The sequence below is a fragment of the Anabrus simplex genome, chromosome 2 (genome assembly GCF_040414725.1).
Source record: "Anabrus simplex isolate iqAnaSimp1 chromosome 2, ASM4041472v1, whole genome shotgun sequence".
Lineage (NCBI taxonomy): Eukaryota > Metazoa > Arthropoda > Insecta > Orthoptera > Tettigoniidae > Anabrus > Anabrus simplex.
In genome coordinates, this window is record NC_090266.1 from 1,132,618,442 (window position 1) to 1,132,646,203 (window position 27,762).

The 27,762-nt window shown below is 39.2% G+C and overlaps 1 protein-coding gene across 1 annotated transcript in view; it reads left to right on the plus strand.

Annotated features, from left to right (window-relative positions):
- Positions 1-27,762, plus strand: part of Gfrl (Glial cell line-derived neurotrophic family receptor-like) — an 846,523-nt gene that overhangs the window by 788,140 nt on the left and 30,621 nt on the right. The window contains exons 11-12 of the mRNA XM_068226097.1: positions 7,047-7,111; positions 14,640-14,844. Coding sequence (XP_068082198.1) covers positions 7,047-7,111; positions 14,640-14,844 — 270 coding nt within the window. The remainder of the gene's footprint in view (positions 1-7,046; positions 7,112-14,639; positions 14,845-27,762) is intronic.

The window sequence follows — 27,762 nt, forward strand, 5'->3', positions numbered from 1 at the left end:
GTGTAAAGGAAAATGAACCTTAAATATAGTATGCTGTAAGAGTGAGTAAATTATTTGCACAAACATACATTCCTACTATTCTTTACGGTAAGGTTCATTTTCCTTTACACCTCAGCACAGGAAAATGGACACAACGAACATTCTTCTGATGGACTGTATATCCACATGTGGCTGGGAGGCGTGACCAGTCTTACGGAAAATAATGGATAGGAAGAGCATTGTGACATACGAGGTTTAGTTTCTTCAACGACGCTACACAACATCAAAACATAGATAGAAATTTTATCAAATCAAAGAACAGTACATTCAGCTTTAGTATACTATCGGGAATACAAGGGAAGTACAAAACTATAAAGAATATAGGTGTGATTTCAATAGAGATGAAGAGCCCCGTAAAGTGGCGCCTAACAAACCTGGATTTCGGACTTTTGTAAGTCAAATCTGTTCCAGAAGTTGTTTAAAGGTGCCTAACATCTTGGTCTTCGGCCCGTTTATTAAAGAAAAGACTTATTGCGCGCGGTTCAACCGTTATACCTAATACTTCAATCTCATATAAATGGTACATTTTCGTGTAGAATTCGATCGTAGGTGTGTAGATAATCCCTTTTTTCAATGTTAACCTCCTCATGTTGGTCGGTATGATACTCCTTTCTGACTGTGGAATCGATCACATAACCCTCGTTGCTGTCATGTTTAAAGGCTATCTTGTCGATTCTTCAGGTACTACAATTCAATTATACCCCATGAACCTAACCGTATACGGTATAACCCTTTCCACGAAGCTCTTCAGCAATTAAAGATCGTATATTACGATGGTGAGAGTTACTCGGTGTATCATAATAAGGGCAGTTTGCCAAGACATGGCCCATTGTTTCATTCTCTCTGTCACATCAACCGGGGATACTTCTAACTGAGGAAATATTAGCTGGCATTTTCATTGCCTCGCGCCATTCGTTACATGTAAGATCTTGATGATAATTTACCCAGTTGTCTTCGGACGGTTATTCCCTATACAGCTCCACTCCCAGTCCTGTTTGAGGTAATTTGCATCACTTAACAAATTCTCTCTCTCGGACTCGAATTCGTAAAATGTCTTCAAACTTGTCGAAAATTATTTTAAGAAGAGGTTTCGTGAACATAAATGCCGACACCTTGCATTGAGCTAAAGGTCAGCACGACATTACAGTGCGCAGTTTCCTACATACCCTGGCACCGGGCGAGTTGGCCGTGCGGGTTAGGAGCGCGCAGCTGTGAGCTCGCATCCGGGAGATAGTGGGTTCGAACCCCACTGTCGGCAGCCCGGAAAATGGTTTTCCGTGGTTTCCCATTTTCACACCAGGCAAATGCTGGGGGTGTACATTAATTAAGGCCACGGCCGCTTCCTTCCCATTCCTAGGCCTTTCCTGTCCCATCGTCGCCATAAGCCCTATCTGTGTCGGTGCGACGTTAAACAAATAGCAAAAAAAACATTCCCTGTCTCACCGACCGCCAAGCAAACCTTGAGGAGTGGCAAATAAAAATGTTAAATTTCTGCTTTAAAATAGGCCTATATTTAGAATATTACTGTAATACAAGGGTTGTTTCTTCAAGTTTTGGCAATTCGTTTATTTAATGATACATAGCATGCATACACGGTTCTAAGTTCTATTAACCTTAGATATAGTCACCAGCGTTGCGTACAACGCGTTTCCAGCGATGCGAAATACGTTGGATACCGTTGGCGCGGCCTAGTCTCTCAATGGTGCGAAGAGAGCTGTTGGTGGCCTGCAATACGACTTCACTTGTACGGAAGAGCATCCCGCGTAGTGGCGCCTTCATATTAAGGATTAGATCGAAATCACAGGGATTTAAATGCGGAAAGAACGCTGGATGATAGAGCACATCCTGCGAGTAAATAAATAATTCAGTCACAAGTCCTGTTGTGTGTGTGTACCGTAGCACTGCCATACAGAATGATGGGTGGGTTATCCGTGAAGTGTCACCGTTTTCCTCTCAGAGCTGCTAGCAGATGGTTTTGCAAAAATGAACAGTACTACGCCACATTAATTGTCGGCCGTAGGGGAACGATATGCGTTAAGATCACATCCAATGCATCTCCACTACTGCGGACACAGTCTGTACATGTTCGTCACTTACTGGTGGGTGACCAGATCGAGACATGTCCAACACACGTTCGTGTCCTTGGTACGACCTCTAGCACACTGGATTTTTTTTACCAGCTCCTCTGTTCATACTTGGAAAACATGGCGACTGCCTTTCGCGAGCGCTACCTCACAACCACCCCGGTCAAAGTTTAATGGGGCTTATGCAAAGAGGATAGAATAGAATAGAGATGTAACTCAATGATGAATTTCGGTACCAAACCACAAGGCGCTAGTAGTTTCAGTCCGAAATTTGGGATAGCGCCACAGTGCGCATTGTTGTGTAATACCTTACTGTTATTATCAACAGATAGCGCAGAGAAGTAAAATCCCGCGTAGTGACGCACATCCGGTTTTGCATACAGCTCCTTACCCCCCCTCCTCCTTTGACCACCCACCCCCCCCTTCCGTCGGTTATAATGCAGTTCTACTACTTCCACGCCCAATACATTGTAATTCATATATTTTTATTTTCAAGTACTTACTATGTTGTAAATAATTATCTGATACTCCTAGTTCGTATGGCATACTATGTTATTGAGAACATAATCTCACATCTCAAAGCAGCTTTAAATTCAAATGAATGATCGACACATTAACACAAAGCTGATATGATTACAACAAATGAAATGGCGTATGGCTTTTAGTGCCGGGAGTATCCAAGGACAAGTTCGACTCACCAGGTGCAGGTCTTTTGATTTGACTCCCGTAGGCGACCTGCGCGTCGTGATGAGGATGAAATGATGATGAAGGCGACACATACACCCAGCCCCCGTGCCAGCGAAATTAACCAATGCTGGTTAAAATTTCCGACCCTGGCGGGAATCGAACCCGGGACCCCTGTGACCAAAGGCCAGCACGCTAACCATTTAGCCATGGAGCCGGACATTAATCAAATAAGAAATCCCTTCAAAAGCAAGGCAGCAGAGCACACCATATGCAAGAGATTGGAGTATCACATCAATATCCAAGTACCACATGAAAATAAAAATAACATAATCAAATGCACTGACACAGGAAATATATAGAAATACATTATTATAGAATCATTCAGCTCCCGGTGTCTGAGGTGTACTCAAACAGGAAATACAGGATATTTCTAATAAACAAGCACAAAGAACAAAGATTTACAGCACAAGCACATGGGATCTTGGAATTCAAACAACACAAATACTGTAGCATCATGGGAACTATCGCTTAAAATCGATATTAGCTCGAACAAGGTTAATCGATTGGGTAAAGTCGGATTCAGTGCAATCCAGCAATATTATCTCCATAATACTTGACGTTATACGACTAATTCTTTGTCAGAAGGGCCCACTGATTGAGATTAGACTTCAAATAATTCACTTCTAGACAAACGGCCGTTAATTATTATAATCGCTCTTTTCATGCCTACTTGCCTGCCATCTACAGAACCTTCCTACACTATCTACTCGTTGTGAATGACCTCCAGCGCCATCTAAAATTTCGGACGGGAACTACCTGAAGCTAGCTACAGATTGGAAGCACAAGCCCACCGCGGTGAAACGTCATTAAACTTTCACCGGGGTGGACTGTTGAAACACCAAGACAGTATTCAGTCGCATTGTTTTGGAGAGCCGTACGAATCGTCAAAAGCTAAATAGGGATATATTTCTCTATCATATAAGCCTACTTGAACATCGTGAAGAAATGGCGATCTAAAGGCTGTAGTTTTATTAGGACGTATACGTTTTTTACGAGATATTCAGGATTGTGATGCAGCTCCTCCAGTGTTTGTCCCCTCCTGTGGGTGAGGTACCCCCTGCCTGTTGTAAGACGCGACTAAAAAGGAAATGAAGTGCTCCCGAATTGGAAGCGGGGATTGCCCACCACTGTTCCAATAGATAAACCTCGTATTGCTACCACTTACTTGTATCAGGCTCCGCAATTACATCGTTCCTATCTGACCTTCCTTGTTTAACTCTTGCCCTCTTCCGATCCCGATAGTATAATGTTTACGAGTCCTAGGGAGCCTTAGATTGTCTTGCCCCTTCGTGGCCTTTGACTTGCTTTTACCGATACCTTTCTGTTTCGAAGTGTCGGACCTCTTCAATTTGTAAATAATAATGTTATTGTTTTTTATGTCCCACTAACCACTTTTGACGGGTTTCGAAAACGCCGAGGTGCCGGAATTTTGTCCCGCAGGAGTTATTTTACGTGCCAGTAAATCTTTCAGTTTTTCCTCTGATTAGTGTTAACAGAGGAGGGGTGCCCAGTTGTGCTTCCTCTTAAAACAATAATCACCACCAACACCAGTATTTCTGTAGTATAATTTCTATTACTGTGGATGGCATAAGAGTTACGAAAAAACAGGTTGAGTGTATTTGAAAATGAAAGAAATGCTTCCATTTAAAAAGAATTTAATAATTTCTGTGTTACCTGATGTACACCATTTAACAATAACATTTTCTACTTTAATAATTTAGTCCAGAATGTAATAACTTAAACTCATGGATAATAAAAATCAGTTTCGGTTTAAAAGTTAAATATCACGATATTACGAACGTGATGGTACGCAACCTACGATATTCTAAATTCCTCATATTTAAACCGTTCTACTGCTTAATGTAATTCCCCACGAGTTGTCAAATTATGGTCAACTGTTAATGGAAGTGTGATAATCCGCCAGAGCAATAAAATCTAATGTTTTTGTTGGCCCTTCCTGAATGTTTGCTTGTAATAACAGGTTGGAAATATGGTTAATTAATATGAGGCGTTGCAAATAGAGAGCAGAACTCATCCTTCTTTCTATTTTTTTACAATTCGTTTTACGTCGCACCGACACAGATAGGTCTTATGGCAAGGACGGGATAGGAAAGGCCTAGGAGTGGGAAGGGAGTGGCCGTGGCCTTAATTGATTTACATCCCCAGCATTTGCCTGGCCTGAAAATGGGAAATCACAAAAAACCATCTTCACGGCTGCCGACAGTGGGGCTCGAATCCACTATCTCCCGGATGCGGAGAACACATCAGATTAATGTTTAGAATAAGAAAACCGGGCGAGTTGGCCGTGCGCGTAGAGGCGCACGGCTGTGAGCTTGCATCCGGAAGATAGGGGGTTCGAATCCCACTGTCGGCAGCCCTGAAGATGGTTTTTCGTGGTTTCCCATTTTCACACCAGGCAAATGCTGGGGCTGTACCTTAATTAAGGCCACGGCCGCTTCCTTCCAACTCCTAGGCCATTCCTATCCCATCGTCGCCATAAGACCTATCTGTGTCGGTGCGACGGAAAGCCCCTAGCAAAAAAAAAATAGAATAAGAAACATTTTAAGCTATTTCATTCGGGTGAACTCAACTGTTCCCTTTTTTTTAGATAAATATATTTAATCCGAAAACGTACTGCTGGCTAATTTTCAGCATAAGTCCTTCGCAAAACAGAACTTTTTAGGTACATAATTTTTGGTCTTTACTTACAGAAGTTTAACGTGAGTTTTTAGTTCCAAACCGACGCGAAATCGGGAGATTGTGAGTTCGGATGCCACTGGTGTCCGGTTGGCCACTTTTGTTCTGTACTTAACATCTCTTAACCGGCGCGAAATCGGGAGATTGTGGGTTCGGATGCCACTGGTGCCCGGTTGGCCATTTTTGTTCTGTACTTAACATCTCTTCACCACGTACTAAATGTAGGTAACACGACCTAATAGCCGGGCTGAGTGGCTCAGACGGTTAAGGCGCTGGCCTTCTAACCCCAACTTGGCAGGTTCGATCCTGGCTCAGTCCGGTGGTATTTGAAGGTGCTCAAATACGACAGCCCCGTGTCGGTAGATTTACTGGCACGTAAAAGAACTCATGCGGGACTAAGTTCCGGCACCTCGGCGTCTCCGAAGACCTTAAAAAGTAGTTAGTGGGACGTAAAACAAATAACATTATTGCTATTATTACGACCTAATATGTTGAAATTTGGTTTTGATTATATGATTTTTGTATGAAGAACCTTTGTTTGCAATCCTGTTGGTATTAGAAAACTCTTCCCTCTTTAAATTCCTTTCCCACCAATTGAACTTCTGTAAATTGTTTCTAAAAGGCAGTGAAGCTCATGGCCAGATCCTGTGTGAGGCGAACGACACGACAGTGATCTTCAATGAAACAGGCAAAGTGGAGTGTACAGTAGGAAGGGGGGGGGGAGTGTATTGTGGAGGGGTGCGTTCGGAAAACACTGCCACTTACATAAACAAGGAGCAGATCTATTCAGTTCGCCCTTCGTACTCTCAGCCAACATCGCTCAAAGTCTTTTCTAGTTTTTCTTCAATGCGTATTAAGTTACTAAAAGGAAAATATATGAATTCAATAAACTTCATCCACATTTATGTTCTCCACGGCTCATAGTTCAAAAGAATGAATTAAGAAAAGTTTCATCCATGCTGAGTACGTCCATAATCTTGTCAAAGCCCCATTATTACTTCCTCAATTTCAGGCCTTAGGACTTACGGCCCGATGGCCTACATGTTAGGCCCCTTTGAACAACAAGCATCATCAGAACTTACGGAATCTCATAAACCAGTTTGACATGTAAACTAAAATTCACACGCACGCACATATTAGGGATCTGCACTTCTTCCAGAAATGTTAAGTAGAACTCTGGCTCTGTGTGGCGTAAATTTCTTAGTTAGAGTCATTACACTTCTATACACACTACGGTGTCACAATCAGATACTGTTCACATATTACTTGTGGTTTACGATCACACCAACTCCTCTTTCAGCAGCGGCAAAAATACTACCGTAAAAAGACTAACATGTACAGACAGCATTTCTATAAGTGAATTCCCTTTCATACATTTGAAAAGTGCTTCGTGAAGTGTCATTAGTAATGTACTTTGTGTGTCCCCTTATGATAGCCTATAATTCACGAATTTTCGAACACTTGTTCTTTTCTTTCCAGGTTTTTGTGTGGTGCAGCGCCCTCATCAAGATGATCAGTATATCAGGGAAGGAAAGGGCAAGAGGGTGAGTGGCCAGCACACCCAGACGGAGATATTTGGAAGACCACTGTATTCATTTCGCTTTCATCTCAGTGTATAATTTCAAAATGTTTAAAGAATGATACATTCATGTTACTTCAAAACCTTCATTTCGGAAAAACAATGATCGTTTCTACGTAGGAAATAAATATTATAGTGAAGTATCCAGAACATTGCACAGAAAAAATATTTATTATTATTACAGTTACATGAGACCGAGCATTATGAAGTGCTCAAGATGAGGAAAAAGATATTTATAATTATGAGCCGAAAATAGACTTCTGTCTTAAAGACTGGAAGAAAATTTTGATACGGTGAAGTTAACAGAATTTCATGAGTAACATAGGACACCTAGTTGCTACGATGGTAGGCTATTTCGTATTGTTAGTAAGAATTAATTTGTATTCATGGTTTCATGAGGTTGATTATATTGCATCGGAGTAAACTTTTTGAAAAGTAGTACCTATATAACATTTAAAAATGTGAGACAACATAAACTCAAGAAAATATAAAAGCGATACGGCGAACTCATCACCTATATCATCGGAAGTTAAACTGAAACTCATCGAAGGATATATCTGAAGAACACTACTCAAACAGTTAATCTCCACTGCAAACACTTCCATCAAGTGAAATGTGTTTCGAATTTTATATATTTGTACTGTATTTATGTACCTACTTATTTTAATGCCTCGAATATCAACAGTTACAGGAAGGAATTATATAAAAATAGATTCTATTCCAGAAAGAAAAGATATCTACGAAACGACAACTTCATAAGAAAATGCACTTGAAGCCACCGTGAATGATAAATTTCATAGTACAGAAGAACTTCTAAACAGATACTTCTCTATGTTCCAAGTCGAGTGATATTCCTGACTCACAATCTGTAAAATCATTCTTCACTGTACTATATACACAAACGCGAACAATATTGTTAATTTTGCAACCATAACCTCCAAACGCCAAAAATCCTCTGTTCGTATCAGCCCTTGCGGCCTGTAATGGAAAGTTCCCACCAAACTGACAAGGACACTAATAAATGGGGCGCTAGAGACTCACTTGCTACTGGACGTTATAAGTGATTAAAAATCATAGAACAGCTCTATTACTTGCAAACATTCGGCTGTTTTGTCATATGTTTTCCTGCAGTGAACTGTAAAATTCTTCTTTCATCAGTAAATCATACCAACGGATAGTAAAAATATATATCAGACACTATATTTTATATTCTTATATCAATGTTTACCAAAAAGAAATGTTCACTAACAATCCAAACTAACGAGCTTCAGCAGATATGTGTACCTACGTATATCCTGGACTACACTTGGACTATATATCTCAAGAAATGATCTTGTGTGGATAGCTTGGATAAATCAGTGCCTGTAGAGTTCACTTATTCTCTGCTTATGAAGTAAAATTGGAAGTATGATTAATATTTCTCATAGAATAACAAGACAGAAGTTGTGAAAATTTAAGATCATTCGTGAACACATGCAAATACAAAGACTGCTTGAAGTCATTTAATACCATCCATCACTTTGACAAAATATATGATCTATAAGCACCTAGTATTAAATATACCCAAGATTTTGTTGTTACATTGAAGTACACATATGCTTTCGTAATTGACTATTAATTATGCATTTCAGTGTTCAGTCTGCAACTTAGATGAAAGAACTAAACGCCAAAAATCCTCTGTTCGTATCAGCCCTTGCGGCCTGTAATGGAAAGTTCCCACCAAACTGACAAGGACACTAATAAATGGGGCGCTAGAGACTCACTTGCTACTGGACGTTATAAGTGATTAAAAATCATAGAACAGCTCTATTATACCTAAGGTTTAGGAAATATGAATAGCGATAAAGATACGTATTAGTCCTAATCACTGAGAAATTTATACCTAGATGGTAATCACTCCTACTTTCCTTCAATGAGATGACATACGACGTTGAAAATCCATCGATGTTCTCATTTTCCTCTGCTTTGTATTGTAGGATAAAATACATAGAAAATCCCCAGTGCTTTTACGTTTTTTCTTCAAGAACACGTTAGTTTAAAGCCATGCTTGAACTACAGATAAAATGTGCAATACATAAATATTATAAACCACTGATCAGGGAACTTTCAATAAACTTCAGATATGAGCACCTTTAATGAAATCAGTGGACATTACTTCTTCAGATATTTGCATGTGAGGAAATTAAACATATGAGAAAATGTTTAAAAATATCTGAATTCTTGGTAAAATAGAAAACATAAATAACACGATGTTACAATTAAATGTGAAGTAGTCAGACAGAGATATGTGAATGATGTTGAGTATCAGATAGAAACAAATTACTTCTTCGCCCTTTGTTGTGCATTGCAGTTACTGATAATTTGAAATATAAAATATATTATTTCCTAGACCCACACATGCTTCAGGTGATTTAGGTAAAACTGGATACAGATTATATATGAAACAAGGAGAGTGATTATCATGTATTATTAGAAGACTTTACTTTCATATGAAGATAATGGCATTGATTGGTTCTTCAGCCAGTGTTGTATCAACAAAGTGAAATATTTCCATTCATGATCATTTTAGTAGATATTTTCGTCCATTGAACATGTGGCTCTGCATTTTATCATCAATTAGCAATTATTAATTATTCTAAATCGTTCCAGCAAATACAATAATACTGTTATCAATGAACGTTCCAAACGATTATTACAAAATGGTGTTATATTTTATTAATCTTAAAAAAACATTCGATCAATGATGTTTTCGTCAAACAACATGCCAGACAACACGCTTATATCATGGATGTGTGCAATATCCAACTCATAATTATCTTCTTTAAGGTTGTTGAAGTTTATAGAAATCTATGTTATAATTCCTGTAAGTCTATACATGGGATATTTTAAGGGCTTCCCGTCAAGCTACTAATATAAAAGGAATATATATAAATGTGGAATACATTTATAAGATACTATGTTAATTATTACTTCTACAATACGTTTGCACGTTTTTCTGTGCTGAAGAACAGATTTCTGAAAATTGTGATGCTATCTTCATCTCCAGAACTCGTTTTATGAAACTTGGCTCGCATTTGTTTATACCTTGCACAGAGTCGCTTTGATCAAATCTAAGCATTAAGATGTAATAATTCGATTTACTTCGTTTTATAATTATCACACGAAGCTATTCACTTTTAATATCTGATTATATAAATCCACTGTGATTTTTAGCAGCATGCATCAGTTTAAATCAATCAACTTGTGGCCGATATCACGGATTACAAAACAACAAATTATTATTGCACAAGGAACAACAAAATCCTGATAACAGATTAATGAAGTGACTGGAATAAGGGAAGACTACGGTACAATTGCTTGTAGATATGCATAATTAAAATGATGATAAAGTAAAAAGTACAACGTCAACAGTAATGAAGTACTAAGGACGTGTAATTGTCTTATATAAATATATATGACAAAATACCTTTGAGACAATTTCTAACTACATCAGCACAAACTCCAAAAGTAGTTTTAATTACTTTCCACTCATTACTTCACAATGGCATAATAAAGTACATTTTCAACGTACTGTACTTCATAATGAAGGAATATTTTCATTCCTCACTTACTAGTGCACTGTGCATTTAATCAAATTTAATCAAATATTTTAACCTATCAACACACCGAAGCAATTAAATCGCAAAGTTACTTTTGTCAGTGCACATCAATTAAGTGAAATAATGTGGACAAAGATATCAATTCATGCATTACAAGACAGCAAAATATGTTACAGAAGAAACCTCTGTCTTTGTGCGCAATTTGAGAAGCGATATTCTAGTGAATATCCAGCAAACATCCTTCTATTTGAGTTAATATTAACAACGCCTTGAAGATTGAAGCTTGCAGCGGAATGCATACTCATCGTGAGAATACAGTTTGTTTAAAATGAACATACTTAGCCAGATTGTATGTAGGAACCATGAGTTCATGAATACCCTACCAGTTAGTGGCTCATATTTGTATCCAGGCATTATGTCACAAATTATACCAAAGTAATACTTGCAGAAGGTGAGTGTGTTTAGCATCTAATTAATGGAGTATATTTCTAGGGTTATTCTGTCAATCTAGTTCGATAATGGTTTTAAGAAAAAGAGGCCATTTCTGAAGAAAGCATATTCAATGAATTTTCACTTTATGCAGAAAATGGGCACTATTATCACATTTAACTAAACGCTAAATAAGTCCCAAAAATGCATTTCAAAATGTTTGAAATCACTGTAATCTCGGAAATCTAGAAATACTTAAACAGAAAATAAAGAGAGAATCATCCCAATTTGTGGCCAAGCACAACAAAGGAACATTCATCTTATAAAGAAGATTTTTTTTTCTGACTTAAATAAGTTAAAATGTTAACTGGCAGTCCATATTCGTAGATAAGCATGGAATACTCATCTGTACATTGAGTTTTCGTCCCATCCTTACGAACTCTCAGAGTATTGGTCATATACGATCAGTTTACCTACTTTATATATAGTGGAAACCTACTATTACAGATAAAACGTAGTCTTCACTGTTTCTTGAAATCAGTGTTATGTATGGATTTCATAACTATTCGAAATTTGGAATGGAAAATCTGCTATATGACAAGTTTCCTTTCTTCACGTTATGGAGTGGACAATTAGTGAACTACTGTGAACACCGTACTTAATTACTGTGCTTCAAAACTGCGTAAAACATGTCGAGTCACTGCTCACAATAAAATATTGGCATATTTCTTCAATACCACACGATGGTCACGTAGTTATGAATGGAAATCTTAAAATGATTAATACCTCAAAATATTTAAGAAGCGATAATATTTGAGTAAATACGACATAAATATTTCTGATTTATAAAGGATGATATCTTAGTCAGCGTTTTCTTCACACCATTAAAATAATTATGTTTGAATATTTTAAAGAAAGATTGAAATTTAAGATATGATGTGTAGCTATGGACCTCACTATAGTTATATATCAACCTATCAAAAGCAAATGGTACAATAAAACGAATGATGGAGTTAAAGTAATTATTGGAGTTAATATTATGAAGATGCGGGACTTGTGAATTTATCCGCTTTGTTACAAAGTACCAATACAGTTTGACTTACGTTTGATTTATTTCTCGTGCATTCATTTCATTCTTTGTTTCAAGTAGCGTTGCTGAAAATTAACGTAGTGCATACAATAATATCAAGGAAGTCTCGTTTACTGCATTTTGAAGGTGGTTCCAGAATAACATCTCCTACCCAAATTACCCAAATAATATACGAAGCAATCTGTCTAATCAATATAAGTTTTTCGTGTACCATTCTGCAGTTGATATCAAGGACTCATAATTCATGAATCTATTGTGAAGCTCTCTTAAGTAATATTTATGCAAACATCCTCATTTTATATTAGGTTCTTATTAAAGTAATCGACACCATAATTCTTGGCCATAAACAAAGAGACTAACTGAATACTTTCAATCCTTGTTAAGAATAGACTACTGACTTCATTGGGAGTGTAATGGCAGCTTCAGCAATGCAATTCCACGCTTGACGAAACAAGTAAATGAATAATTAGGTAAATAATTACTTTCTAGAGAGAGTAATTATTTATGTGAAAATCACAAGGCCTATTTTCAAACTGTTTCGGTCGTCAGTTTTGATCGATCAATGTATCATTGTTGATACCGATTGATATTAGCGTATCGATCGACCACATAATTATATTGTTGTTTCCTTTTCAGTACAGTACTGGTCTTCTTGTTAATATCAAGCACCTAGTTTCATCATGCATGATCTGATAACAATAATTTCATCATATAGATTATTATTATCACTGTAGAATACCTACTGATTTACAATGAATTGAGGAGTGTCTGTTCAAAGGGCGCTATTTTCATCAAAAGAACGTTGTCGGAAAAATGCAAGAAACGTGTAATAAAAAGCACACTCAATGCACCCGTAATCCGGCATTGTACAAATTTTAAGTAAATATATCCCTTTTGTCTGGATTGCTCCTGGAATTCGATAGTATTCAAGTACTCCAATGCATATGGACGAAATACTAATTTTTATTTTGAAGAGGAAATTACACGTTTTGAACAGACACTCCTAAATTCTTGTCATATTTCAGGGATACCAATAACGACAATTTGCCAAGGAATAACTATATGGATCATGCGCGTATTACGTAGTATTAGGTTAAGAAAGACTGAAATGTGTAGAGTAAAAGAAATGTACTGAATTAACTATTTTGAGGTATGTAGAAACTTTCTTATGACACTACCTGCAAGAAGTTTAAAGATAGCATTATGAAATTAGTAGGTAGATAATACTATTTCTTTCTTTCCTAATCTTTTATTCTGTATTACAAGTAAAAACATGGCACATGGCTTTTACTGCCGAGAGTGTCCGAGGACAAGTACGGCTCGCCAGGTGCAGATCTTTTGATTTGACTCCCGTAGGTGGCCTGCGCGTCGTGATGAGAATGAAATTACGATGAATACGACACATACATCCAGTCCCCGTGCCGGCAAAATTAACCAATAATGGTTAAAATTCCCTACCCATCTGGTAATCGAACCCGGGACCCCTGTGACCAAAGGCCAGCACACTAACCATTTAGTCATAGAGCCGGACTGTATTACATGTAAATAGCTATTGAATGTTAATGACATATGTACTTCACAAATAAGTATGTCTAGCATCTTCAACAAGAACTGGAAGTTCATTGACAACAAATGTGACTACTGTTGAAGACATAAGCCAAAATATATACACAGAACATAAAATAATCCATGCTATGTGCAGGACAGAAAATCTTAAAAGTTTAATATTTGATACTCATTGACAATGAAGCTCTCGTGTCGTAGTAATGTATCTTACTTGGTATCTTGTAGGAAAATTTTCAAATTTGTAAAAGTCACTCTCAGTTGAAAGTTATATAAAATGCATTTTCCATAAGGCAGTTTCTACATTATTACAGTATATGAAAGTGCTCACAATAAAAATAATCAGTATGTTAGAAATATAATTGTTGCTGTACCTTATGCTGTTACAAAATATCAACAGGATGTAAAAATCTTTGTGGCGACCATTCTAATATTTATTATCTCCTTCTGGTCTGTCACTTAGCTTTTGACAATGCACCAATGAATCACATTTCAAATTTCACTTAAATTTTTATCTGAAAAGTAACCTACTTGAAAACAGATTCGTCCAAATGTTGCCCACGAAATATCACATTTCAGTGACATACTGCTGCAAACGTTCACTCGGAGGCATATAAAATTTGTTCATATTCCTTTTCTTGTAATACACCAGTAAAATGTATTCTACCAAGGTAGTGATTCACTGGGAAGAAATTGTCAACTTAGTGTTTTGTACAGTATATGCTAAAGAATAGTACGAAATTTGAGATATGATATGTGAAAACTTTATTGATAATCAAGAAAATTTAAAGTCTATGTAAAATGTATTCCAGTTGTATCGAGAGGAGGAACCCGATTGCTCAGAGCTCTGCCAATGTAGTGAAGGTGAAACCCTCATCTGCAATACGGTGTGTGTACAGCGGGCGCCCTGCAAGACGGAGTTCGCTTTCTATAACCATGCAGCGCCGGCCTACCAGGCTTACCGAGGTCGCTGCCTTTGTTATTCTGGTCGTTTTATCTGCATGCGGCCGATGCCAGGTAAGGACAATGTTAAGTTTCGTCTTATTCTTATTCTTCACCTACATTGGCAAATATTGTCAATACATGTGTCAAGAGATGAATTTTGTATTTTCCCCTTTGTAGTATTAGTAGTAGTACTGAGAGTGAAGACAACATTACGACTCGTACGACGCGCAGAAGGATCGTTCTGCCATTGACTGCGCTTTAAAATTATTCATGAGAACATACCGAAAGTAAACAAGTTCGTAGGTATAAGTGACTGTTGATATATTAATCATTGTTACGGAACCCCGGGGACTTCAAAAAGCAGGCATGTGATTTTCTAGCTATAAAAGCCCAAATACATTAACATACCTAGAATTCGAACAGCAACTACCTTGGTTAGAAACCAGTTACCAAGGTAATCAGCTATCATACCTGTTGATTATCGATTAAAGTACTGTCATTAAATCATGATATATCTATACTAGCAGGACAGGATTTCCCATAAGGCGCAGATCGAGTAGTTGTGGAAAGAGTGGGAGGGAAGTACAGTGTACATCCACGACTCGCTCTCCATTTCATTATTCACTCAAACTCAAATTGCTTTGTACATAAGTTCTTCGATGAGCTTCAGGATTAGGTTTGTTTATATGAAGTCTGCAAAAAAACACGAGCAAGATGAGAGGGAAGACTGTTAGAAAACTTGAAGCGAACGAGACCAGCGATAGCGAGATACATTATCCAGGGCAAGACAATTTCAGAGTGACCAAGTCGTCCACATGTTTGAAAACGGAAAACGGAAATGAAAAAGAGAATGGTTGCACATAAAGATTTCGCAAAAAAATACTTGCGGCCACCACAAAAATGTGGTCTTCGGCCCCTGCACAACTTGAAGACGAGGGCTGGACATTTTTAAAAAATTTAAGAAAGCGTCTGTTAGCGGCAAGCTACTTCGCCACAAATCGCATCTGCTTACCAGCAAGGTTGAGGATAATAATCCAGTATCGCTTGACAAGTGGCAAATAATCTATCCAAATGTGGATATAGGTTAAGCACACCTGTTATGAATACATCTGCTGAGACGTCCTTTTCTTCTTTGAAAAGGATAAAAGAATTCCACAGATCGACGCTGCAGCAAAACAGATTTAACTTTCAGGCGCTTCCCTGTATTTAGGCAGATTTACTTAAAGTGTTGATTTCAATGACACGATCATTGTGTTTGCTTGGTCCAAAGAACGAAGAAATCAATTTTGAAATTTTAGAGTTAAAATAACTTTGTATCGAAAGTATTCCTGCTTTTCTGTATTTTTCCCTTTAACTTTACTGTATCATTGCTTGGACTTAAATAATGTATAATAGTACGCTTCTTTGAAATCGCGGTCTTTTAAAATTCGAACTATGCTACGTTATAAAAATGTCCCGGATTTTTAGGTGGTATATACCTTCATTTAGGTTTCTTGTATGCTTGAGATAGGTATTTTCAGGTATGGTTTCGTGGATGTAGCTACTGACATGTTCCGAGGATGTTTTCATGGCCGGGTTTGTTCGAACGTTCCATGAGACGTTAGCACCCCCAACATTTGGCGTAGGTGAAAGTTAAAATATCTTCAGGATTGCCAACTGTGGAAGAAATAAAGATTTGCTTCATAACCGTCCACATTTACGGTTTGCTAACTGTTGCTGCTGGGCTTATTTCTCCTAGATACACTAGCAATGTCCACGGCTGCAGATTTATGTCGACCATCCGTAGTCAAGTTTCGATCTGTAGCAATCCATTAATTCCATAAGTGCGATTTAAGCATTGTTTCACTATACAACAAGAACATTTAGGAAAGTATTGCAGCAACAATTCACCAGGCTTTCTGCAGGCTGTACCCTCTGTGGATGACATGCGGCGAAACCGTTACGTTCCTCCTGACCTCTATCAGCTGCATCAAGGTGTCACCAGGTGCCATGTGCAATGGGAGGCATGGGACGTGCTGCATTTAATTGTAGTAACCCTGGCCTATCTCCGACTTACTGCTTACAACAGTGGTGGAAATCATTTTACGATAAGTTTCAATGGGAAAATAGCAATAATAATAATAATAATAATAATAATAATAATAATAATAATAATAATAATAATAATAATAATAATAATAATAATAATAATAATAATGGTTGTACATCTGAAAGATGCTAATAGCGCCACTATGATCTTGCAAAGCAAGTTTGCTTCAAATACGCACTGTGCACTTCATCCAGTGTTGAGGTTGTGAGGTAGGTGTTAGTCAAACATGCCTTTAAGGAGACGAAGAATGCAATATCAGTAGCTTTCTGAGTTTGAACGAGATCATGCAATAGGGCTACGAGTGGATGTACGTTCTTTCCGCGATATTGCAGAAAAACTTGGCAGAGATGTATCCACAGTACATCGGCGTTGGAAAGAATGATTACGGGAAGGCACTGTCTCAAGAAGACCGGGTTCCGACCGCACACGAGCCACTACGGAGAGGAAAGGCAGCTGTATTCGCTGCATGGCTGTGGTGAATTATACTACATCTGCAGCAGCCATTAGTACTTCAGTTGGCACCAGAATGACACAGAGAACTACAACAAATCGATTTCTTGAGGGACAGCTCCGAGACATCTTGTAGCGTTCATGCCACTAACTCCGAATCACTGCCATCCGTGACTTCAGTGGAGTCAACTTAGTGCTCACTGGAGGGCGGAGTTGATATCTTTTTTGTTCTCAGATGAGATCCGTTTCTGTGGTGGCGCCTACGATGGCCGTAGGTTGGTAAGAAGGAGGCCAGGTGAGCGCTTGGAACCAAGCGGCCTGTGGCGTCGACACACTGGACCTACACCAGGAGCTATGGTCTGGGGAGCGATTTCTTCATTTTTACTGAAAAATGCTTACTACCTCATGCCCCAAAGCGCATATTAGTTTCCCCATTTCTGAACAGATGGGGCCGACTCCACCTCGACATGCAGAAAGTTACCAGTGGTTGAAGTAAGCCATATAATGATTTTCAGTTTTATTGAGATTTTCAGGCCCTCCTTATAAACTCTGTAGTCAGTAATATCTGGCAATAAAAAAATGGAAACATTTCATTACCAAATACACAGCTCAAAAAAATTAGGGGAACATGTTTTTGAACGTCTGCCATGCTCCACAAAACAATACCTCACACGCAGGTATATCACCAACTAAACCTTTATTCTTTACCGTTGAAGTATACAAAAGAACATCGATGGATTCGCGTCCATTTTCAGAACACAAACGGAAATGTCAAAATAGGGGCGAAAACAAAGTGATAACAGTCCTCCAGGGTGGATTTTTATCACAGTTGGAGACCTTCAGTATGGTGTATGTCCTCCACGAACATTTATCACAGCTTGTCACCTACGTGGCATGCTCCGTATAAGTCGACGGAGGTCACGTTGCGGAATCAGGTCCCATTCTTCAACGAGAGCCTATTCGAAGTTTTGGAGAGTCTGTGATGGAACAGGACGCCCACGAACACTTCTGTCAAGCATATCCCACACATGCTCGGTGGGATTAAGGTCGGGACTCACTGCTGGACATTCCATCTCTTGAATGTCCAGTTCTCGCAAGACATTTCTGTTGATGCACGCTACATGAGCCCTGGCATTGTCGTGCATGAGTACGACTTCAGGGCCAACACCTTATGCAGCAACCAACACATGCTGTAGCAGTATCTACTCGATGTACCCCGCAGCGGTAAGAGTACCACGGACGACGACAAGATCCGTACGGCCATTAATACTGATGCCACCTCACACCATCACAAAACCTTGACCAAATCGGTCGCCTTCCTGGACAACATTTGGCATGTACTGCTCACTACGGCGTCTCCATACACGTTGACGTCCATCGCGCTGTATCAGGGGAAATCTGGACTCGCCTGTGAACAACAAAGGTCTCCATTGGCGAAGTTGCTAGTTGACGTGGGTACTGGTAAACAGAAGGCGAGCTGCGCGATGTTGCTGCGTTAAACGGGGCACTCGAACAGGACATCTGGGTCGTAAGGACACTTCTCTTAACCTGTGCCTTACTGTCTGGTCAGACACCGTGACTCCAGTGACCCTCCGTCTTGTTGCAGGTCTCTGGCAGTTGCTGAACGACGCCGCAACGCACGGTCAGATATCGGTCATCCTGTGGGATTGCCATGCGTCCACGACCTTGTCCAGCCCTCCTTGTGAACTGGCCTGTCTCACTGTAGCGATTCCTCAAGCGTTGAATAATTGACGGAGAGACATTGAGTTCCACAGCAATACGACGAAAAGTCAATTATTCCTGGATCAAAGTGATGGTCCTTGCGACTTGAACCTCGTTAAGATATCTCATGGAATGTGCTGGTTGACTTACAACGTGCTCAAATGACCGCAGTAGTCTGTGTACCTCAGAACGACACACGGACGCACCGCTATTCACTTTGTTTTGAGGAGTCACCTGACAGTTTAATGCATGGCTACACCTACAGATGGAGTAAAACTTCGATTTGAAATACCCTGCGTAGTTAAGGTCTCAAGGTATGCTGTACGACCATAGGAACCCCATCTACCAAATTGACGTTCACATATCAGACGTTACAAAACATGTTCCCCTAATTTTTTTTGAACTGTGTGTAACATGTTTGTACATAACAATCAACTGATCCAGCAAGGAACCATTGCAGCTAGTGAAAATGTAGAACCAGCGGCAATACGAGAAGTCAAGATGGCACACACCCGGAATGAGACCCCTAACCTGACACTGGATAAACTTCCGCCTGCTTATCAGAACTCAAAACCGCTTATGGCAGCAAAATTGAAGGAAGAGATGGAGCTGGCTAAAAAGTGTGTTGGGCGCAATGAACTGCGTTTATACAACAACCTAAATGAGGACGACGTTAATTCTGATGGACTAAAGCATACCGAAGGGGAATTCGATTGGTAAAATTGGAACGTATTACAATTTGAGTTGATGAGTTGTATTGGATTTGTATTTGAGTTGTATTAATAATCCATTTACACTCTATTTAGATGTGGGTTTTTTTTAACTCTATGTATCTCTGAATATAAAATATCCAGCATTTGCCTGGTGTGAAAATGGGAATCACTAAGTTGAAAAGAAAAATGTTAAACAGTTTATTATCTTTTATTGACAACATTTCATCAAACTGGGACAGCCCCCTTGTTGCTGCAAGCCCTTCAGTTCTTGGGAATATTTGAAAATGAAAACCTACAACCTGTTTTCCAGTCAGTTACCGGGTCAGGGATGGAATGAATGACTCCCCCAACTTGCGGCGAGAGTAGGAATTGTGCCGGCTGCCGAGGCCTGTCGCACTCCCCTGGGGGAATGATTAATGACTGCCAGATGAAATGAAATGATAGTGGAGAGTGTTGCTGGAATGAAATATGACGAAGAAAACCGGAGTAACCGGAGAAAAATCTGTCCCGCCTCCGTGGAGGCTCTTCTTAGGTCAATCTATAATGTTTTATCTTGTAATAGGCAAACTAATTGTTATCTAATATGCATGTATCAAAGCAATTTGAATTACAATAAACTAATTATCTCTCCTTAGTTTCTGGTGAGACCAAGTGGCAATGTGGTTTGGGGCACGCAGCTATGAGCATGCATTCGGGAGATAGTGGGTTCGAACTCACTGTCGGCAGCCCTGAATATGGTTTTCCGTGGATTCCCATTTTCACACCAGGCAAATGCTGGGGTTGAACTTCGATTAAGGCCATGGTCGCTTCCTTCCCACTCCTAGTCCTTTCCTATGCCATCGTCACCATAAGACCTATTTGTCTTGATACGACGTAAAGCAAACTGAAGAAAAGAAAAAGATTCTGGTGATCCGAAACTAGTAGAAGAGTTTTGTTCCATAATTTTATCTGGATAATGTCATTCTATTGGTAATAAGTGCTCATCATTTAACTTTTTTGCCTTAAAACTCATTGTATAGTGGATACTTCTAGTATATTCACATGTGGAAAATTCAAGACGCAAGATTGTGTCCTAAACTACAGTTCAGTAAGCTATCCGTTTCAAGACAATCCACTTGAAGTGCAGATACAAGTTGTTATTAGCGAGCTTAATGGTTTTTTATGCGTAATATTTCAAACAAATATGTTTTTATTGCATATATATGATATGTTTACGTTCAGCAATAATCCACAGTTAATAAAAGTCGAGTTTCTCCAAGCCAACGGAAAAGGATAAAAATCAAACCAATATTTCTTCCAACCTTGAAATTCGTCGTATATATCCGCTAGCTGGCATTCCTCAGTGAATGAATGTCCACTCTTTCCGTTACCTCAGCCTGCATTTCCAATACATACACTACTGATATATGAGAGAGCCTGCAGCTATTTTATGCGATATACTTCATACCCTCGTCTTCTGTGCATGGCGTTCGCTACAATATATCTGAGAAGAATTTTCTTGGCTGTCAACCTTCTTCCCTCCAGATAAACTAACATAGCATTCTCCACTTCACAAAGCATACTGACTGAATTACCGTTCATCTTGTAGTTGTAAAATATAGCCAGTACATTAATATAAAGTTAACACTTTACTTTAGACAAACAGTATGCCTTCACACTAGATATGCGACTAAATAATAATAATAATAATAATAATAATAATAATAATAATAATAATAATAATAATAATAATAATAATAATAATAATAATTGTTACGGAGTATTGTGGGTGTGCAGAGGTGAAAGAAGGTGCTGGGGTGAACAGGTCTCAAAATACGAAATTAAAGTTAATTTAACAAGGTTATATTTTCTTTGCAAAATCAAGAAATAACAAGAGTGGCAGGTACAGAGTAGCAAAGCAACCAAGCGAAAATGTACAATTACAGTGTTACAGGATTTGGGCTCCGAGAGCCAGACACATAATTCTTGAGCAATGAGCCCAACTTTACAATATACAAGATTCAACAAAGGGGCAGAAGACCCCAATCATGCCCAGGAGCTCTTGATCCCAATTACACAGTAAAGCCTCCTCGAGGCACGCAGAAACAAATTTCAAGAAAGAGCGACTCGCTCTTAAGTTCAAGCCTATCAAAGGCCACACCAAACTCCACTTTCAAGTTGACCTCCAAACACAAATAACACAGGGGTAAAATACCCAACCTACTGAGGCCTATTCAGTAAAGAAACAGGTCAATTACATGGCCTCTAAAATACCAACTTGAGAGGAGGCGTTCTTGCACTCCTAATACACTTTATTTAAAACCTACATGGCACCAGGCCGTTACTGCAAGGCCTGATCCCATACTAAAGAGGTGACTTATAGAAGGAGACAAGTTACATAACGTTAAGGAAGAAACGGTTGTGAAATAAGTTCACCTCGACGCAATATGAGTGGGTGCTCGAGAGGGTTAAGCACTCTCTATCCCAATATGTAGTTTAAAAAGATAGAATTGGTACCAAGTGTCTTTACATTTTAGGGAAAGTTACATGGTAAAAGGCTTCGGACCTGCCCCGAGAGTTAAACTGCTGAGCTAGCAAGAAAAGAAGTAATTAAACGGCCATTACCTGGTGGTTGAACTGCTGCCCGAAGAAAGAGGCGCTTCCCGCCCCCTGCTACGTACTTTACACACTGATAGATGTTACTGAAGTGGCGCAGAGACCCGAAAATCAGCAGTTTAAATACCCTCGTGGAAAGTTCGAGGCGTTTCAGGAATGATAACACCCGCCCACAATCATTTTATTGGCTAACAACGAAAACCCCTACACTAGATGAAGAAGAAACACATTATTGGTGGAAAATTAATTACAGAAATTCCTTATTGGTCAAATTCAAAACTGGCGGAAAGAAAGGGTTAATATTGCCAACTTAAACAATAACTGAAAGAAATTTAACAAAGAACAAACTTATGAATTCAAAATTTCTCCAAAAACACAGTTCTTTCATTTCGCACTAGGGTGCATAATTGTAGTCCTTCAGTAGTGCCATCTGGAAGAGAATGTCCACACTTCTTACTACAGGCAAAACAAAAATACATCGAAAACGACCCAGTTCAGAAACTTCAAAATTTACAAGTAGGGACATCTTCTGAGAAACTTGAGAATTAACACAGTAGATAAAGTTCAGACTTCCTCCAGTAGAGGAGTTTCAACTGGCGCAAAGTTTGAATTAGCGGCGTGGAGGTGTACCACCCGGGACAATAATAATAATAATAATAATAATAATAATAATAATAATAATAATAATAATAATAATAATAATAATAATAATAATAATAATAATAATAATAATAATAATAATAATAATAATAATAATAATCTTTCTGCTTTCTATCTTTCTTCTTTCTTTCTTTCTTTCTTTTCTTGTTTCTTAATCCGTTTACCATCGAGGGTTAGTATTTCCCTCGGACATAGCAAGGGATCCCACCTCTACCGCCTCAAGGACAGTCTCCTGGAGCGTGAGACTTTGGGTCGAGGTACCAGTACTTCGCCCAGGCGGCCTCACCTGCTATGAAATGAAATGTCGTATGGCTTTTAGCGCCGGGATATCCCAGGACGGGTTCGGCTCACCAGGTTCAGGTCTTTCTATTTGACACCCGCAGGCGACCTGCGTGTCGTGATGAGGACGAAATGATGATGAAGACAACACATATACCCAGCCCCCGTGCCGTAGGAATTAACCAATTAAGGTTAAAATCCCCGACCCGGCCGGGAATTGAACCCGGGGCCCTTTCAACCGAAGGCCAGCACGCTGACCGTTTAGCCAACGAGTCGGACACCTGCTATGATGAACAGGGATCTTGTGGGGGATGGGAAGATTTAAAGGGATAGACAAGGAAGAGAGAAGGAAGCGTCCGGTGCCTTATGTTAGGTACCACCGGGCAAGTTGGCCGTGTTGTTAGGGTCGCGCGGCTGTGAGCTTGCATCCGGGAGATAGTGGGCTCGAATCCCACTGTCGGCAGCCAGGAAGATGGTTTCCGTGGTTTCCCATATTCGTACCAGGCAAATGCTGGGGCTGTACCTTAATTAAGGCCACGGCCGCTTCCTTCCCATGCCTAGAGCTTTCACATCCAATTGTCGCCATAAGACCTATCTGTGTCGGTGAGACGTAAAGCAAGTTGTAAAAAGAAAAACTAAGTCAGGTACTACCCCGGCATTTGCCTGGAGGAGAAGTGGGAAACGACGAAAAACCACTTCAGGGTGACTGAGGTAGGAATTGAACACCCGTCTACTCAGTTGACCTCCGGAGGCTGAGTGGACCCCGTTCCAGCACTCATACCACTTTTCAAATTTCGTGGCAGAGCCGGGAATCGAACCCGGGCCTCCGGGGGTGACAGCTCATCACACTAACCACTTCACCACACAGGTGAAATAATAATAATAATAATAATAATAATAATAATAATAATAATAATAATAATAATAATAATAATAATAATAATGTATATTTAGTCCCCAGCCCGAAGGCTGGTTGGCCAAGGCGTCACTGAAGAAGTGTACTAGGGAAATGAGGAGTAAGGTAGTTTCTCAGTGAGCAGAAGTTGCTATTACATATCAGCCTGCCAAGCGCACTGAAATGCATGCACCAGCCAACCCTGTGAACAACATTTTCACACCATTAATAACAGGGACTGGCTGCAGAAGGAATGGCATTACTAGCATCACTCATACCTCAGTCACTTTCATATTGCCAAAGCCAAGGATAAGTCTGTGACAGATAATGAAAGTAACAAAATTGCCCCAGCGCATACCAGAATGCACAGTGAACTTTAAACACTATGTCTCGCTAGAAAAGGCATAATAATACTAATACTAATAATAATAATAATAATAATAATAATAACAATAATAATAATAATAATAATAATAATAATAATAATAATAATACACTCCCATTTTATTTGTGTACCGTAAATCGGTTGTTCCCTGTGTATTCGATACTGTAATTAGCTGGGCTGATTGGATTACACGGTAGGGCACCAGCGGATTCTATCCCAGGTCAGTCCAATGGTACTTGAAGTTGCTCCGTTACGTCAGCCACCAACACGTAAAGGAACTTCTGTGCGAAAACTTCCGGCACCTTGGCGTCTCCAAAAACCATTAAATTAGCTAGTGGGGCTTAAATAATAATATTATTTGTTTTACGTCCCACTGTAATATACCATTAAACATTGCTCCACTTTTGGGTGAGAATTGTATTCTAGTTAAACACTTGCCTCACGCTAGGGCGTTAATTGCAAGTTAACATCTAAAAAAAGGTGCCTGCCCCAACATTAAGCATCAATTTTTAACATTTTAAAAATGTGTATGTATAATAATATTAATTCTCGTGCCATAACTGAATGCAATTATCACTTTGCGACTTCCGGTGGAATAACATTTAAAATAAGTGAATAAATAAATAAATAAATTACGATAATAATAATAATAATAATAATAATAATAATAATAATAATAATAATAATAATAAAAGTATGAAGGCTTTCACGGCCCGGAATAGCGGGCGACTGTTCGTAGGAAGAAAGGGCAAGTAAATAATTATTTCTTTCATGAAGCCACTTATTATCATGAGTCTGCATTCCATGGAAGCTAGACACTGCGTGCGGTAAATATTCCACCTCCCATGCTGAAGATTTTATTTATTTATTTTTTATTTATTTAATCATTTATTTATTTATTTATTTATTTATTTATTTATTTATTTATTTATTTATTTATTTATTTATTTATTTATTTATTTATTTATTTATTTATTTATTTATTTAATCCTTTTTCCTCTGGGGTTGGTTTTCTCCCGGACTCAGCGAGGGATCCCAACTCTTCCGCCTCAATGGTAGTGTCCTGGAACGCGAGATATTTGGTCGGGGGATACAACTGGAAAGGAGGACCAGTACCTCGCCCAGGTGGTATCACCTGCTATGCTGAACAGGGGCCTTGTGGACGAAGGGAAGATTGGAAAGGATGAGCAAGGAACGGGGAAGAAAGCGGCCGTGGCCTTAAGTTAGGTACCATCCCGGCATTTGGCTGGAGGAGAAGTAGGAAAGCACGGAAAACCACTACGAGGATGGCTGAGGCGGGAATCGAATCCCCCCTCTACTCAATTGACCTCCCGAGGCTGAGTGGACCCCATTCCAGCCCTCGTACCACTTTCCAAATTTCGTGGCAGAGCCGGGAATCGAACCCAGGCCTCCAGGGGTGGCAGATAATCACCCTAATCACTACACCACAGAGGCGGACACACACTGAAGATTACGGGAGCTATTCTCGCTGGAGCCGGCTGGTTTAAAATCCGCTGCTGTTTAAGGGACACAAAACATTTAGCATTATTATCAAAGTCTCCTAGGGACGTGATAGTTAAGTGACATATTCACTGGCTTCTGAACTGGCTCACAATCCACTTAAGATTGGAGGACCCGAGGCTAAAATCCCGATATCAACAGTCACGAATATCTACAGACTTGCTTGCCTGCATCTGAGCTTCAATTTGTATTACACTTGAAATTACAAGATTAGATGCTAATCGCTTTGGATGTGAATTAATCTGTGTTTTATTTGTGGTGTAAGACATCTTGATTATAGACTCGATGTGCGAAAGAGTAAGAGACGAATAATATGGAAAACGTGTTTTTCTTAGTAATGTAGTGTGGGAAAGAAAACGGAATATACTGTATTCATGTCAGAATGTAGGAAAAAGGAGACTGATTATTGCAAAACAAGGCTGTAGTTTTTATGATGGCAGGGAGGCAGTATGGACCTCGTTCCCGTCTCATTTCAGAATTAAAATTCCTATACGAGCCGGGAATCGAACTCATTAGCTCTAGTAAGTAGCGGACATGCTACTACCCCTACACCACAGTTCTGACATTCGTATTAACTCGCGACTGAATTAAGTAGGGATGTGTCCACGGCTTTATGAATTGTATCATCCTAGTAACTGCAATGGAATATCGCTTCCAGAATGGCCAACAAGGACGTCTACCCCACCTGTCAGGACAGTAATTGCACAGTGTCAATTAAGAACATTCGGATCCTCGTCCCGAGTTGTTGCAGCTCTTTTCAGGCACACCCCCAATGGAAGTGAGTAGCATATACCACTTTAAACACATTAAATTTCTTTAATTTCTGGCAGTACCGCGAATCGAACCCCAGCCACCAAAGATGGCAGCTAACAGTGCTAACTGTTAGGCTACGGAAGAGGACATTGGTCAATGAAAACAGTAGCGCAACCTGATTGGTACACCCCATATAATATTGCTTTGAACTCACGAATTACAATTTAGACGTACTCAGTCTCTCAATTATAATCTTAACGTCATGAATAGGTTAAGGATATTAAGTTGGAAAGAATGTTCAGAAAAGGGGGGGAAAAGGTTCTGAAAATACATACAAGGTGCAAATAGGTGTTTATGAAATCACGTTATTAAGGTTTAAACCAGTTACATGAACTTTCCTTACCCCATTTACAAGGTTCTAATAATTAATAAACTTATTGTATTGGATTGCACACAACATTTCAATGTTTTTGGCAGGAAGTCGCTGGCGCTCTAAGCTCAGAAGATTCGTATATAAAGAGAGAAACTCCACTCGATATCTACAGAAACCAATGGAACATATAATGTCAGCACTCGTAAAGGGAGTTTATTCAAATTTAGTTCGAATTTGTCTTTAGCAAATCCTAAAACTCATCAGCTTCTTCCAAACTCTGAATCTCATCAGGCAAATACTTGTAGCTATGCACTGCAGAATGTTCCAACTCTAGTTCTTTGTTGTTCCGTAATTATTGGGCTTGCTTGATGACTTCTCCGTCCGTTGAGTCTAGGGTAGAAACGAAGCATTCCGTCTGATCTTTTAAAAACGCATATAAAAGTAGGAGAGGAGGGGGCGGAAGAAATAGAAATGAAGTAGAAGGGAAAAGGCAGCAACATGTAGTAGTCTCACAAAAAAGGTGCAAAAGATGAAACAAATTGTGTTTATTTCACT